General features: G+C 55.9%; 1 protein-coding gene across 2 annotated transcripts in view; it reads left to right on the forward strand.

Moving 5' to 3' along the window:
- Window positions 1-9,770: 9,770 nt before the first annotated feature.
- Tesc (tescalcin) overlaps window positions 9,771-16,564 on the forward strand; it is a 32,919-nt gene continuing 26,125 nt past the window's right edge. For both annotated transcript variants that reach the window (XR_015046995.1, XM_021163487.3), the window contains exon 1: window positions 9,771-9,982. Coding sequence is in view for 1 of the 2 variants with exons in the window: in XM_021163487.3 (XP_021019146.1) it covers window positions 9,925-9,982 (58 nt within the window). In the remaining variant the exon portion in view is untranslated. The remainder of the gene's footprint in view (window positions 9,983-16,564) is intronic.

The following is a 16,564-nucleotide window of genomic DNA, read 5'->3' on the forward strand; positions in this document are numbered from 1 at the left end:
CTGGCCTTGAACTCAGAAATCCGCCTGCCTCTGCCTCCTGAGTTCTGGACTTAAAGGCATGCGCCACCATGTCTGGCCAAGTAATACAACTTAAAAAAACAAAACAAAATTAAATGACGGGTGGGGCATACCCATGTAACCCCAGCATGCAGAAGGTGGAGGCAGGAGAATCAGCAATTGGAGGTATCTTTGGCTACATAGCAAGTTTGAGGCTAGCCTGGGCTACATTGGGAACTGCCACCAAATTCTTCCCTAGGAGAAGTATCTAGCCTTATTCCTCCTAAGCTCAGGGCACCTCCTCAGACAGGGCCTCATGTTTTCTCCCCAGCATCCAGTGCTGTCTGCTCCTCATGTGTCTCTGCTCTGCTTGACCGGGCAGCCTAGGACCGTGGCACCTGTCCTGGGGACAGATGTGGGGACTACAGAAGCAAATCCCTGGGGCTACTCCAGGAAGCCTCAGCACTGCCCCGGCCTGATTATCTGTGAAGGGTCAGCAAGCGGCTCCAGGCACCCATTGGGGTTACACGGGAAGGGTGACACTCTGATCCCTGTCCACGAAGCCAGGAGAGAGGATGTGACCACCCACCACGGCTGTCTCCTTCGTAATCCTCAAGCTACCCCAGCATCCCAAGCACTCCCCACTCGGGTTATTTATAAAAAGCTTGCAGAAGTCGGCAGACTTGTGCCAGGCAGAGGTGTGCTCTATAGACTCAGAATAGTGGGGCCTGGCATGGGCTGCTTGCTTGTGACATCACCTGGGAGCAGCCACCAGGCATGTACCACCCTCACACTAGCCGCATGTGTGCACACACACACACACAGCTGCTCAGGAGGCTGCCTGTTTCTCCCTTGTAGAGGCTCAGCGAAACCTAGGGCATCTCAGCAGGTGGAAGGAGGGATTGGAAGCCACAGGTAGGCTAGCTGAGGCTATGGGTCTAAGTTGCCAGTTCCCAAGTCCCAATTTGCTGGTCACCTGGCCAGATCAGTGGGAGGGAACAGGAGACAGGGGTCAGCCCGATGGAGCCCCTATCAGGTTCCCTCCTGTTCACTGCAAGCTTTCTTGCTCAGCGATAACTCCAGGCTGGCTGTCCCCTGTCTGCAAACCAGATGCTCTGGGGTTCCCCATGCCTGCTAGCGCCTCAGCATCCAGAGTAGCCACTGTAACTGGGAAGGTACTCAAAGCACAACCCGGGGAGGGGGGCCCACAAGGCGGCTCAGAAGGTAACGGTGATTGTGGCCAAACCGGGCAACCCGAGTTCAATCCCTGGAACCCACACAATGGAGAGGACCAAATCCTGCAAATTGTCCTCTGACCTCCATATCTGCATTATGGCATGAGTGCACTCACAGACGGGCATGCACACGTGTGCACACACACACACATACACACACACACAGCTCCAACTGAGCTTGACTTTTGACCTGCAACTCTCTAATGCGTGTGCATGTGTCTGCGTGCATGTATGTGTGTATGCATGTGGAGGTCAGGGGACAATTAGTGGGACTCAGTTCTCTCATGTGGGTCATTAGGCTTAGTGGCTGAAGCATCAAGCTAGACATATTGGAATCACCTTAGGGGACACCTTCCTGTCCATACCACCGTGTCTCATTTAATAGGGGTGGAGAAATGGCTGGGCCAAAGTCTTAACCACTCCGGGGAGCAGAGGCTAATGAACAACCTCACTGGAACATGCTTGGGGTCCAGCTCATTTTGGGGAGGGGGTCTCATCGCCTAGCAGACAGGGACTATCCACAAGTCCCCATAAGGAGGCCTCAGCACCTGTAGCTGCTTCTAAGTTGTGTGTGTGTGTGTGTGTGTGTGTGTGTGTAGAAGTCTGTGGGTTTCTGCTGACCCTAAGGAACGGGCCCTGCTCTGTGCCCTGTGGGTGAAATGGAAACTCTCCATTTTCCATGCCTCTGTGTGGGGCCTTTGCTGTAACCCCAGGGCCATCTCACATGCCGTCCATCACTGCCTACCTCTTGGACTGTGGTCCCCTCAGGACAATGTATGCCTCTGTATATGCAATCTGCTACCCCACTGGGCCCCGGGGGCTCTGAGTTCACACTTGCCACACCCTCATCTCTGCCCAGAAATCCTAGGTCTGCCCCAAACCCTATGACATCTAGTGGCTGCATCCATGTCCCAGGGTCCTGAAGTCTGTCTTTGTGTGCCTGCTGTTTTCCTTCCTCTGTAGTGGCTGCTCCTGGGAGACAGACTGAAGGACGGCAGCCAAATTATCCCCACGGCAGATGCCCTCCCCTGGGCTGTTCCCACTGGGATTCGACTAGGAGGTACAACTGACCCTCAGTGCCTCCTGCCCGTGATGGATGAAGTCATCCTCCCACCATTGAGCTATGGTGCGTGCAAGCACCCTGTGAGCCTTGCCTGTGTAGCCTGCGTGTGATCTCCATATGGGATCCAGGGCTTCACGGTGAGGAATTTGTCATGGGGCTTGAACTGCTTGGTCCCCTGGGTTCTCCCCCTCCCTCAATCCTACTGGTATACTTACAAATGCAGGAGCCTGCGTGTACCCACAAGCAGGTCAGCTAGCCTGGCCTAAGTGGCCCAGAGATGTTTTTGGAGGCCACAGCCTGCTGTGCCCATCAGCCCCTGGTGTGAGTCTAGATCCAGCTCTACCCTTACTGGGGGTCACTCTGACCCTCAGTTTCCTTCTCTGTGAAAACAGCAGAGATGGACTAGCTAATCCTGAAGGTCTTTCAAGTTGGCCTGGAGTCACCAACTCGGTTCCTTTTGGAAGTGGGAGGGGTGAGGGCACCATTTCCTCCCCAGCTCTGATCCTCACCTACCTCTGCACACAGCTGGCTAGGACACCCCCACCCCCACCCCCAGCTTGGCCTACGTTGGGATCCCCGAGTGAAAACTGACCCACATCCTACACCTCCCTCTGACCTGATGAAGGAATGGAGTTTGCCTCTGTGCTACTGCAGCTCTGGAAGGTTTCAGTGCCAGGGAGAGTGGACAGCTGGAAGCCAGTTCCCCTCTCCTGCCCCTGCCTAGTCAGCAACCAGCAGCAGCAACAGCCTAGGTTCTGCTGAGTCAACGTGGCCAGGCTGGGCCCTTGGCTCTGCGGTACCTGCCTAGGCTGGTGCCCTGGTGAAGACTTTCATCACTTAGCTTCAAATTTTACCCTGTGTAATGCCGCACCCCGCCCTGTGTTTATCACCCCTGTGTCTGGTTGCATCCGTGAGTGCAGATGTTCAGAAGGGAGGAGGGGGGAAGGAGACCCTCTGCAGGGCTCCCCTCACCTCCCCTGCCCCAGGCTAGAAAGGAGGTGACAGGCTCAACCCACACAGCTGGCTTCACCCCGCAGGACAGTTCTGAGCCTCTAGATACAGTCTCTCAGCCCCCAGCCCAGATGGAGGTTGGCTGACAGACAGACAGACAGACAGACAGACAGGGGCAGTTATCCCAGAAACTGTCCCTGGTCTTGCTACTCCCTGCCACCACCCTCCCTGCACTGGATGTGTAGTCTGTGACTCCAAAGCTAAGAGGAAAATGCACTTGGGCCCAAGGGGCCAGCACTCCATAATGCAGCAGGACACAGCACACTGTGTCCCTGAGGGGACCTCAGGTAAGTGTATCAGATCCCATTTCTGCCCAGGAGTCCAGGATTTGTCCCTAGCTACATCAGAACCAATAGGGACCTGGACAGGGGTGTGGCTCCACTGAGAGAGAGCCCAGCGTGCTAGGAATATAAGGACCATCTGGGCTCTGTGGCACAGGCCTGTAACCCAGCTGGTCACCCTGGTGGCTGGAGACACCTCTAAGAAGTATCAGCTGTCATGGGCTAGTGACTGAGACCCAGGAGACTAGGTAGATTCCAGCCAGAGATCTGAACCCTTTTGAGCCTCGGTTCCTACATCTCGAACATGGGACGATAAAGGGACAGTGTCTTTTCATTTGGCCATGTTGGATGAGATGATTTAAGGAAAGCCACTGGCATGTGGAGACCATCCTTGTCTAGTACCCCCCCCAACCCACCCCCATTCCTGTGACCACATTCGTGACTCTGGCATTGGAGTAAATACAGAGAAAAGGATGAGTGCTCCCCTACCCCGCTACCCTGGTCTTGTCATGGTGGCTCACGCAGATCTTTGTACACCAACGTTCACGACAGCATGAGTCACAGCAGCCAAAAGACAGAGCCCGCCGGATGTGGTGGTGCTTGGGAGGCAGAGGCAGGTGGATTCTGAGTTCGAGGACAGCCTGGTCTACCGAGTGAGATCCAGGACGGCCAGAGCTACACAGAGAAACCCTGTCTCGGAAAAAAAAAAAAAAAGACAGAGCCCACTGAGTGTCCATCTTAGGAAGAACAAATAAACAATAACAACAACAAAAGTGGCTGGTCGGTTGTGGAATAGTATTCAGCTATGAAGAGGAAAGGAATAGGAAGACTAGTTACAGTGTGGTGAACATTGAAACATTGTTACAGTGTGGTGACCATTGAGACATTGTTATAGTGTGGTGAACACTGAAACATATACTGGGAAGAATCAGATGCACGATTCTGTTTACACGAAGAAAAGATCTGGAGTTGGTGAGTCCTGGGAGCTGGGGAGGACCCTGGATTGCGGGATCATGGCTGAAAGTGTGGGAACGAGAAAGATGTTGTAAAGGTGACTGCAGTGATGATCACAAGGCCCTGCTGATCACATGGCCCTGCGGAGAAACTAAAACCCTCTGGGTTGTACGTTTTAATCGGGGAAATCCGTGCGCACATCCAACACATCTACAGCCTGTTGGCTTCAGAGCCACCCAGAGTTGGGATGTAAAATGTCCTTATCCCGACCTCTGCACTTGACTGCAGTGCCTGAGCCTAGGACTCAGACTCTTAAGAACCGAAGGAAATCCTTACACATGCGTACAAAACCTAAACAGACTACCCTGCCCTGTCCCCACCATGTTCACTGCCCTGGGGCCAGGTCTTCTAAGCTCAGGCTCTGTCCAGCTCATTGTTTCTTGTTTGGTTGGTTTTGTTTGGTTTCTGTGGGTTGGAAGAATACAAACAGTTTATCTTTTGGTTCTGGTTGCTGGGGGTCTCACTGGACCACCGGCAAGGTGCAGATGGACAGATATCTGGCAGTCTTGGGGAGAGGAGCTGTTTTCCTGAATTTTTCAGCTTTCAGAGGCTGCATTTCTTGCTCTTAGTCCCTTTTTCCATCTTTAAAGCCAGTCATGGCTGACTGGACCAGTGTCCCATCTCTCTCTCTCTCTCTCTCTCTCTCTCTCTCTCTCTCTCTCTCTCTCTCTCCTTCGAAACAGGGTTTCTCTGTGTAGGTCTAGCTGTTCTGGAACTCACTCGGTAGACCAGGCTGTCCTTGAACTCAGAAATCCGCCTGCCTCTGCCTCCCAAGTGCTGGGATTAAAGTTGTGCGCCATCTCTTGTGTCTCTATCCATCTCCCTCATTGTGCTTGTTCGGGATCCATCTGGTCAGCAAAGAGCAGCCTCAAGTCTTCTCCCCAAGACCCACAACCCAACAGTACCAGGTTCGAGGGAGGGATCGGACAGTTTCCGTGGGCTGTCTGCTATGATGCAGGAGGCTGCTCCTCAGGGCCCCTCACAGACTGGAGACAGCCGGCTGTGAGGAGAGCCACAATCACCCACGGGTATGCACTGTTTCCAAGAGCTCCCGTCCTTGACCCCCCCACCCCCCAGCTCCATACAAGGCGCAGTGAATTTGAAATGGATTCTGGGCTCCAGCCACCTCTCTCTGTCTCTCCACTCCAATGCAGAGTTGAAGCCCATCCAGGGACAAGCTTCCATTTGCCCCTGCCATCTCCAGTGATTGGTCACTATTTATAATTGTGTAAATAATGGAGAACCGCACTCAAGCTGCCCTCCCCAAGGAGACCTAGACTCCTATTTTTAGGCCCCCCTGGCCCATGAAGCTGCACCCCTCTGAGGTCCGGCCAGAAGTTGAGAAGGGAGATCCTGGGGGCTCAGTGGTACTGTAACCTGGAAGGGGCTGGGGATGAGAGGTCTGAGGTCAATACCCAGAGGGACCCTCACTCTGGATGATGGGTGACTAGAGGGGGGTTGTCTCAAGGTCTCCTAAGGTCCTATATCAGAGCTTGACTTAAGAAGAAGGGGCTGGGGACTGGCAAGATGGCTCAGCGGCGGGAAAGAGCACTGACTGCTCTTCCAAAGGTCCTGAGTTCAAATCCCAGCATCTACATGGTGGCTTACAACCACTAGTAATGACATCTGACACCCTCTTCTGGTGCGTCTGAAGTCAGCTACAGTGTACTTATATATAATAATAAAATAAATCTTAAAGAAGAAGGAGGAGGAGGAGGGGCTGGTAAAAGATGGAGTCTGAGATTCCATTATTCATTGAACTATACTCGAGAGACATAGCAAGTACACCATGAGCTGGCTCTCTCTCTCTCTCTCTCTCTCTCTCTCTCTCTCTCTCTCTCTCTCTCTCTCTCGTTTGAGAAATGGTCTCAAGTAGCCCAGGCTGGCCTTGAACTCTGTGTAGCCAAGGATGATCTTGAGTTCCCGACACTGCACTTGGCAGATTCTGAGATTACACGTGTGCTCCCCCTGCCTGGTTGATGCAGGCCTTCTTGCATGCCAGGCTCATGTGGTACCAACTGAGCCACAGCCTTAGACCCCTCCCTTTTAGAGACAGGGCCACACTCTGTATCCTGGGTTGGCTATGAGTTCCCAGTAATCCTCCTGCCTCAGCTTCCCAGGTCTAGGATCACAGGCCTGCACCAGAACAGTTGTGCCCTTGGAAGGATTTGGCTGATGTGGCCTGTTTGATGTGGTCTGTCCGTCCAGCTGACTGGCACCTAGAGTCCCTTCTAACTTCTTGTAGTCAGTAACCTATAGGTTAAGAAATTGTCCTGTATTCCTGTGGTATTCCAAAACCCAGGGGGAACCACCCCACATAGGATCATAGACATGGCTGCTCAAGCCAGGCGTGGTGGCGCATGCCTTTAATCCCAGCACTTGGGAGGCAGAGAGAGGCAGGCCGATTTCTGAGTTCGAGGCCAGCCTCGTCTACAGAGTGAGTTCCAGGATAGCCAGGGCTATACAGAGAAACCCTGTCTCAAAAAACCAAAAAACCAAAAAAAAAAAAAAGAAAAAGAAAAAGAAAGAAGGAAGGGAGGAAGGAAGGAAGGAAGGAAGGAAGGAAGGAAGGAAGGAAGGAAGGAAGGAAGGAAGGAAGGAAGGAAGAAAGGGCTGCTCAGAGTTCAAGTCCATGGGTGGAGACCACTGGGATCTCCGACCAATAAAACAGGTGTGCCTGGTGTCCCTCCAGGTCTCTGCAGCATCTGGTACCCACTGCAGAGCAATGCTGGCTCCCCAGATCTGTTTGCAGACTGGGGTCGGTAGGGTCACCCATGTTCCTGGTTCTCCATAGCCAATGCATGCACAACATAACATGGGAGTGCAGACCCAGCACAGACTGAGCTAGCTTGTGCGGAATCTTGTTCAACAGGGAGCTCTCGGAAGCTCCTTGCTGAGTTACTGCTGGCTGATGAGTTGTGTCGGCCATTCCAGATGTCCACACTGTGGACATGCGCAAACACCACTGACGGACTTCCCAGAGGAACCTGGGAATTGTTATTTCTACCAGCTGGAGCAGACGGACCCTTATTTAACCTTCACAACTACCCCCAGAAAGACAGTACCGTTGCTCTTGCCATCTTGCAGATGGGGAAACTGAGGCTCTGGGAGGTGAAGTCACCCACTTGAGCAAGCGTGGTCCCACAGCAGAGCTAAAGGCAGGGTCCAGCTCCACATCTCTGGGCTCAGCTGCCCTCTGGTTTCCTAGGGACCAGACTTGCAAATCACACTGGCACAGCGACAAACAGGTTTGTCTGTCCCTGGCTTTTAGCTCTTCTGGGGGAACTGTGTCTCCAGGGACAGGCAGTTAGTTACCTGGTGACTGAGACAACCCTGTGTTGGGGCCAAGGAGGGAGCCCCGTGGTGCCTTCCTCTTGTTAAGCTCCCCCCTTCCCCCATACCTCAGTTTGGCTTTGATGACGCCAACAGAGCCATTGGTAAGACTGAATGAAAGCGGTGGCATCCTGGACCAGCCGCATTAGGCTTTGTGTGGACAGAGCCCTGCTGGGTGCTCACATCACTCACTGCCAGAGGGGGAGGGAGGGTGGGTGCCTCCGCCGCAGCACCCACGCAGCTTCGCGGAGCCGGCTGTTTCTGTGGGGCCAGGGGTGGGGACAATTACGGACTCTGAAGCTCAATTTGTACATTGAGATCTCCGCGCTCCTGAGAGCTCACCCTGGCCGTTACTCCCTCTCTATCTGCAGCGAAGGTGGTGTCTTATCCCTGTTTGCAGCTCAGAGACCTAGTCGGGACCCTGCACATAGTAGGCCATCAGGAAACACGCATTAAATGAGTGAACAAATACACAAGTCAAATTGTCGCCCCCTTTCCTGAGGACTCCTTGCAGCCCCCTGGGGGGAGGGGCGGGCTCTCCTTGGCGACCACACCCCACCCTGGTGAAAATAGAGGGACACTTGATAAGGCCTCTCCGAGGAGGCCTACACAGAGATCCCAAAGGAAGAAGGGGGTCTCTGTAGAAGGATCGAGCACCACCGAGGGAAGGCACTGTCAGCTTGGGATGCGGGTGTGTCTGGGGTTGCTGGCGATGGGGGAGGGGGTCGGTCCCCGGCCTGGAGAATGCAGATCCTCTGTAGACAGAAAACTTAGTTGCAGGAAGACATAGTTCATGGCATATTTTAGGAACCCCAACATCCCGGGACCTGGGGAACCCTTTCCTGCCCTCCACCCCACAGAGGTCTGTCTGGGTTTTTAGAATTCTTGGAGCCCTGAGGCGGTCCGGCCTACTCAGCAGCGATGCCCCACAGCTAAGCTTCCCTTGCCTCTCGGGTGGGAGCAGTTTCCGTGAACTCTGGGCAACTGCAGGGAGGACAGGGGATCTTCAGGGAGGATCTCCAGGGGCAGACTCAGCTCCCCGGAGGCTCAGAGTGGGTGGTAATCGGGATTTCAGTGGTGGGGCCGCTTCTTCTGGCTCTGCCGAGACCCCTGTTGTTGCAAGAGCTGCCAGAGCCCAGGTCCGGGGTTGGCTAGAGTGGGCTCCTGAGAACGCCAGCTCCAAGGATGTGGGCGCACCCACGGCCGTGACTGGCGAGGTGAAAGATCGTGGGGACCCCAGCACTTCCAGCCAGAACAGACTCTTGGCAGCTAAACTGGACGTCACCAAGCAGAGCAGGGCTTGGCCGGGCTCCCAGGTCAGCCTTGAGGTTGAATGTCTCTCTCCGGGAGCACCAGCCCCTTCCTCATCAACTGAACAGGATCCCATGATAACCCGGCGCCTTTCTCCCTATGAGCCCTACAGTGAGCATCTCACCGCAACCCTATTTGGAGATGGAGAGATGGTGGTTAGACCAGCAGCAGGACTGGCCAGTCAGGACCTCCTATCTCAGAGCCTGGCGGGTCCCCGGGACTCATCGGTCTCACCTTCTCTACTCAGTCCACGCCTGTCACCTGCGGTGCGCGCTCCTCTGGGCGCCCACCTAGGTGCAGGGCGCGGGGAGGGGATCTTTCAGACTGGGCACACTCGCGTGCCCTCCTCTGTCCCAGCTCCGGGGCTCCGCCGCTGGACCCCGCAGAGTGGGCGGAGGGATGCGAGTCGCGCTGCCCGCAAGCTCATCCCGCGGGGCTGCGGCAGGGGCAGAACCGCGTCGTGTGCTCCCCCCACCCCCATTCCCGCCCCCGCGGCCGCGAGGGAAGCGGGCGAGCGCTAGGACCGCGCCGCTCCGCCTCCCGCCGCTATAAGAGGCCGCTCGAGCCCCACGCGGAACCGGCTCCGCGCCGCTGTCCCCGCGTCCCCACCCGGCTCCAGCGCAGCGCAGCCCAGGCAGTCCCCGGCCTGCGTGGGGCGCCCGGGGTCCCGCGGCGCACCATGGGCGCTGCCCACTCGGCGTCCGAGGAGGTGCGGGAGCTCGAGGGCAAGACCGGCTGTGAGTACCACACCGTGGCCGGGAACCCTCGTTGGCAGGGACCATCGCCTGCATGCCTCCGCTTCGCGCCGCCGTGCTGTGTGACCTTGGGCTAGTGGCTGGCCCTCTCTGTGCCCCGCTCTCGGGCTGCTTTTGATGGGTTCCCGCCAGCCGCCGTGCGGGCGACGCCGCTGGGAGGGGTTGGCAGGGACCCGGGCCTGGGGTAAGGGTGGCCCGAGAGGCGACTTGACCCAAGCCTCCCCCGACCAGGGCGGAGCCCGGCAGGTAGCGGTGGCTATGAGAGCCGTCGCCCCGGCAGCTCGGGAGAGCGCCGAGCGCGCGCTGCACCTGCAAGTCTGCGGCTGGGGATTAGCGGGGAGGAAAGTTTGGAAGTGGCGGGACCGGGAGGAGCCGCGCGGTCCGCGGTGACCTTAGGCGGGGGTCACCCTGCCGCCTCCCCGTGCGTCCCCGCCCCCCGGCTGCAGGCTCGGGCACTGAGCCCAGCGTCCTCCAGGCTGGCCCGCACTCCCGGGACCGCAGAGGCCGGGCGGGGCGCGCCTGAGGGAAGCGCCCGTCCGCCCCGCGCTTGACCCTGGGCTCGGAAGCGACGAGGGGACCCGGACTTGCGCGAGGGTGGGCAGGCGCGTGGGCTCAACCTGCTTCGGTGGCGGGACAGAGCGGGTTGTGAGTTCTACCAGGGCTGTGTGACCTTGGGCCAGTCAGTTCCCGTCTCAGTTTGCCTCCTCTGAGGAATGGGAGACTGGCGCACCCCCAGGGTTGCTGCGGCAGGAGGTTGCGGCTGAGTTGAGAGCACCCAGTCAGCCCCACCCGAGAGGGGGACTGGGCTGGCACTCGCCTCCCCAGAGCCCGGTGAAGTCATAGAAAGTCCCCAGCTGCTGAGCGTCTACACCGCGCACACAGTATGCGAAGTGTGCAGCGGATCCGCGAGAGTCGTTTACACGACCCGCTAAGGGCGCGCGCCATCGAGCCGGACCCGGTGAGAGTCGACTGTGAGTGCGCTGCCCGGAGTGTGCGCTCGGCGTGCAAGGGGAACCGCGTGCGAGCGGGAGTGTGGGCGCACTGTGTGCAAACCGGGAGTGTGTGCACGCACTGTGTGAAAGTCGAGAGTGTATGCACACTTGTGTGAGGCAAGCAGGTGTGTGTGCACAGTGTGTGAAAGTCTAGAGTGTGCGCGCACTGTGTGAAAACCAGGAGTGTATACACACTGTGTGCGAGGCAAGCAGGTATGTTTGCACACTGTGTTGAAGGCAAACTGAAGTGTGTGCACTTCAATCAAACTGAAGTGTGATTGTGTGTGCACACTGTGGGCACTGCAGTTTGAAACACGGTTTCACTTTGGGGCTCCGGCTGCTCTGATCGGGGAAACTCCCTGCCTCAGTCTCCCCAGTTCTGGGACTGCAGGGCAGCGCCCTCCCCCACTTTTGTATTTTCTCTCTGAATTCATTTTGCTGACCACAAACCAAAAGTTTCATAAACCTGCCCCGCCCGCCTCCTCCCAGGCCATGTGACGGAGGACAGCAGGAGACCCCGCCCACTTCTGACTCGGTTTGACCCATTGCCAGTAGCTGTCCCAGATGGTGTGGGGGAGAGCTGGGACTCCGGGTGCAGGTTGGGTCCCCACCGGAGCAGCACCCAGGGCCTTCTGGGGGAATTCCTGCGGGCTGTGGGTTTGACAGTGACAGCTGCAGAGCATGCTGGGAGCCTTGTCAGTTTCCTGGGCCCAGCCTCCCACGGTGACAGATGCTCAGGCTCAGTGGCTGCCTGGAGGTGGCTGGGGTGGCTTCTTCTTCACTTGCTGCCTGTGCTCAGAATTCAATTCTAAAGGGAGCTGGAGGGGGAGAAATCCAAGATTTCGCCACTGCCACCCCTGGAGTCCCATAGGCCCTGAAGGTGCTGGTCTAGTCTGGGCACTTTCACCCATTTGGCAGATCCTTAGAGTTTTTGAGGATTTTAGAGGATGTGGAGGTGACCCAGAGAGGCCAATATTCCCACACGGGATGCACAGGACACAGATCCACCCCACTAGCGTTAGGTTTCCAGGAACAAGCAACAGGGGGAGAGGGTGGGAAGAGGTAAACAGGTAACTAAGGAGCCAGTCATGTGACAGTGACCAGAACATTGGAGTGGCAGGTGCCATGGCCCTGTGGCAGGAGGCAGTTGGTCACCTCAGTGAGGTTGGCCGATGGATGACATAGCAGTCCTCCAGGCTCAGGCTGCACTGCAGCCCCAACTTCAGGGGTCCCCTGTGCCTCAGTTTCCCCTCCTGTCAGATGGACATAGCAATAGAGCTACATTGAACTAGGTCTTGGTCCCTGTATCCCTGCTGTGTGACCTTCAGTAGGTCACTGCCTCTCTGGACCTCAGTACTCCACCTGGGTGTCGCCGCTTCTGAGCAGTTGTGTGGAGGTGATATTAGCCAGGAAGGTGCTGGACGTGGCGTGGGGTTGGACAGGGCCGTGGTATGAGAACTTATACATGTCCAGGGGAATACCACTGCACTTAGGCTTGCCTATACCAACACTGAGAACTTCACACAACACCCAGTAGGTCTTCACCCACATCTTCCAAAAAGGAGATAAGGCTGTTTCCTCTCCTGAGGGAAACTGAGGCTCGGAGAGAGATAGCATCTTGCATTCAGCACCACAGCCAGGAGTGGAGGGTTGAGAGATGGAGGATTCCCCACCACACGTTGTGACCTCTGGGGCAGGAACCACTGCCCATGATGCATTGCGCTTCTTTTGCTCACCCCAGGACCTTTGCACACGCCTTTCTGCTGCCGCAACACTCTGCACCATCTTGATTCATGTTTGCTCTTTATATGGGAGACTCTTCCTGTCACCTCCTCCTGGATTAAAATGTCAAGGCAAAGTTCCCACCACCATCTAGGGCCTTTAGAGCCATCATTCCCTTCCTGTCTGGCGTTCTCCTGCAGCCTTAGTGGACACCCTCAGACCTGGTCTCCCTTAGCTCCTGCAGTCCTTCCCTCCCACCTCAGACCATCACCTCCCCCCCATCCCCACCCCCTACCCCCACCTCCATCCCCACAGAGTTGCTTGTTGGCAATGAGACCACAGGAGGGGCACGGGGGGGGGGAGGGGGGTCACTGAGTTCTTTATAACCCAAAAAGCAACTCTGAGCCGAGGGTTACCTCCCCTCTACAGGCCTTGTCCCTGCCAGCCTGAGTCACCCCAGGGAAAATACACCTTAAGGGAGCTCAGGAGCTCGCCCGCCCGCCCGCCCGCCCGCCCGCCCGCACAGGGCACACCCAAGGCTGTGCCTGCCTCCCTCCACAGGGAGAGCTGATTGACTCCTCTTGTCTCAAGCCTCCCTCTGAGCAGCCAGCTGAGGACCTCAGCTTCTTTCGGTCTAAGAGGGACATCAGGCCAGGGCCATGACCCTCTGGATCCTGAGCTGGCCCGGGGGGTGCTCGCCCTACTCTGGGCTCCTGATTGAAGGCAGACAGGAGGATGCTGGGAAAGGTGTGTGTGTGTGTGGGGGGGTGTCTGTGCTCCAGTCTCAGACCTGCAGAGAGGCCAAGAAGCTGCTAGAAAAAACAGAACCTTGGGCCAGAGAGCCCTTACAGCAATGTTGGCAGCCCCGTGCCATTTGCCCAGTGCCAAGTGCAGCCCAGGAGTCAATAATCAGGTCCTGTTCCAGGGCCTGCCCAGTGGGGATGCTGCTGGCCCATTGAATGGATGAGGTCATAGAGGCTCTGAAGATGGAAGAAAGAGGGGGGTGGGGGGCTTCTGCTTCAACCTCCCAGAGATGGCATCTGAGTCCTTCCTCATTGCCTAGGAGCCCATTGTCCCCTATGCCTGCGGGCCCTGGATGAGGGTGGGAGATGGGCAGGTCCTCTGGCCCTCAGCAGCTCAAGGGCCAGAGGTACAGGGGGTACACTGTCATGGGGTGGGCCTGATACCTTCTGTACTCAGCCATCCACTAGAGTGAACACAGCCAGCCAAAGCCACTTTCCTCAGCAGTAGACCCTGGGAGCCTTACAAAAGGGGGCTTACCCCGCGGCTCCCTTAAGTTCTCAGTATAAGAACATTAGAAGCAGCCGGGCAGTTGTGGCACACGCCTTTAGTCCCAGCACTTGGGAGGTAGAGGCAGCAGATTTCTGAGTTTGAGGCCAGCCTGGTCTACAGAGTGAGTTCCAGGACAGCCAGGGCTACACAGAGAAACCCTGTCTCGAAATAAATAAATAAATAAATAAATAAATAAATAAATAAATAAGTAAATAAAACCCAACAACAACAAAACCCAAAGGCTGCTAGTGGAAGACTGACTTCCAGGCAACTGGGGTGAGAGTCTTAAGCCCACACCCACAGGGACACACTTACTCCAACCAGGTCACACCTACTCCAACAAGGCCACACTTCCAAATGGTGCCACTCCCTGGTCCAAGAATATACAAACCATCACACAGACAAAACAGGTTTGGCTTAGAAAATGCCTTCCCTTGGTCACATAGATGCTGAACTGGAATCCAAAGCAGATCCACTAGGGAGGTGTCAAATGCAGGGGTGGGGTGGGTGTGGAGCGGAAGGGAGGGAGGGAGGGAGGCAGGAACCCCATAGGTAAAGGACAGAGCCTGCCTGCAGCACCAGCGGTCCCCCAGCATGCCCTGGAGAGGTCGGCATGTTACAGCCATATGTTGGTATACTGAGTTACCTTGGGCTGCAGGACTGATAGCATAGCATAGGTTCTGAGTGATATAGAATGTTCAAGAACTTGCATGTCTGGTGGTGGTCAGTTAGATCGGAGTGGGAGTCACCCTCATCTGTCTCCTGGGGGCTTCCTGGGGGGCTTACATCTGTTTCCAAGAGGAACTAGTGTTGTCTGTGGGAGAGCAGGTGGCAGTTGCTGGAGTTTCCTGCAGTAATGAGTTTCTTGGTGCTCCTTCCCCCCTGGCTGCCATGCCCCCCCCACCCCCGGATGTAGCAGGGAGGTTAATCAGAGCTCAGGCATACAGCCGGCTGGATGACACAGACCAGACGGCTAGATGACAGGCCAGACAATGCCAGGCTCACAGATGAGCTCCTGTATCCCCAAAGCACTTTGGTCCCTGGTGCCTTAAGCTAAGGGATGTGGGGGTTTGCACATCTTTGAAAGATCCATTGCTGGAGGAGCAGGGGTACCAGACAGCCTGTCACTTCCTCCAACTTCATCATTAATTCATAAAGCGAGAAGGTTGACTGGGCATTTCCACCTGTGGCAGCCGGCACCTTATGCAGGAAGACAAAAAGGTCCTTTGTTGTCCCCGCAGCATGACCTTTGCGGATGGACATGCTGTCAGCGGTGGCCTTCCACTTGGGAAGCAACAGGAAGTGTTCGAGGCCATGCCAGCCAGGGCCTTAGAACCTCTAGAAGGGGAGGCAGGAGGCAGGGACATTGCTGATGAGACTGAGCCTCCCAGATCCCCTTCAGGAGGAACCTGCCTGTGCCTCAAGGGCCTCTGTAGAAAATATCTTGCCACAGCTGGAAGAGGGTCGGTCCCCCAGCAAGTGTGGACTGAGCACCTATCTCAAATCCAGAGTGCTCCCAAATACAAACTTCCTGAGCACTGGTGTGACACCCCAAGTGGAAAATTCCTCCCTGACAGCATATGACAGATGCGCTCAAGACGCATGAAGGGAGACTTCGGTGGGGTTGGTTGGGGGAGACACAGTGGTAGGGCAGGTGCCTAACTGAGAGACTTTTTTTTTTTTTTTTTCAAGACAGGGTTTCTCTGTGTAGCCCTGGCTGTCCTGGAACTCATCTGGAGACCAGGGTGGCCTCGAACTCAGAAATCCACCTGCCTCTGCCTCCCGAGTGCTGGGATCAAAGGCATGCGCCACCACGCCCAGCTAACTGGGAGACTTTTGGATCTATCCCCAACACCACAAAAACAAAGTAGATGCCTAAAAAACACATGCTGGACAGTGGTGGCGCACGCCTTTAATCCCAGTACTATAGAAGCAGAGGCAGGTGGATCTTTGTGGCTTTGATGCCAGCCTGGTCTACAGAGTGAGCTCTGGGACAGCCAGGGCTACACAGAGAAACCCTGTCTTGACAATCCAAAAATAAACACGCACATACACACACACACAACACTCACACACACACACAGTCTCAGTTCATAGCGTGCCTGCCCCCAAATAATCCAGAACCAAGTAAAACCAGTGTGGTGATTCCAGGAATGAGAGGTGGAGGCAGGAGGATCAGAAGTTCAAGGTCATCCTCTGCTACTTAGGGAGTCTGAGGCCAGCCAGAGATGCATGAGACCCTGCCTGGAAACAAACTATTATGTAAAATCACTTTGGTGTTTTAACTTGGTCCCCCCCCCTATGATCCCTCACCGGTAACAAAGTAAAACCTGAAACTTGCACAGTCCAAGGCTTTCAAATCGCTGTAATTACAGGGTGATAAACTTCTACAGCTGGCCACATTCCAACATACACAGCATTTTAAATTATATTTATGTGTTCATGTCAGTGCTTATGTGGGTGCATACCCCGCAGCACAGCCTTGGTGGCAAGAGCCTCCACCCTCTGAGCCATCTTTTGCCAGCTTTGCATGGCAATTTTTACACCCAAATTCCAT

This window comes from Mus caroli, unplaced genomic scaffold (assembly GCF_978045245.1).
Source record: "Mus caroli unplaced genomic scaffold, Mus_caroli_1 scaffold_4, whole genome shotgun sequence".
Taxonomy (NCBI): Eukaryota; Metazoa; Chordata; class Mammalia; order Rodentia; family Muridae; genus Mus; species Mus caroli.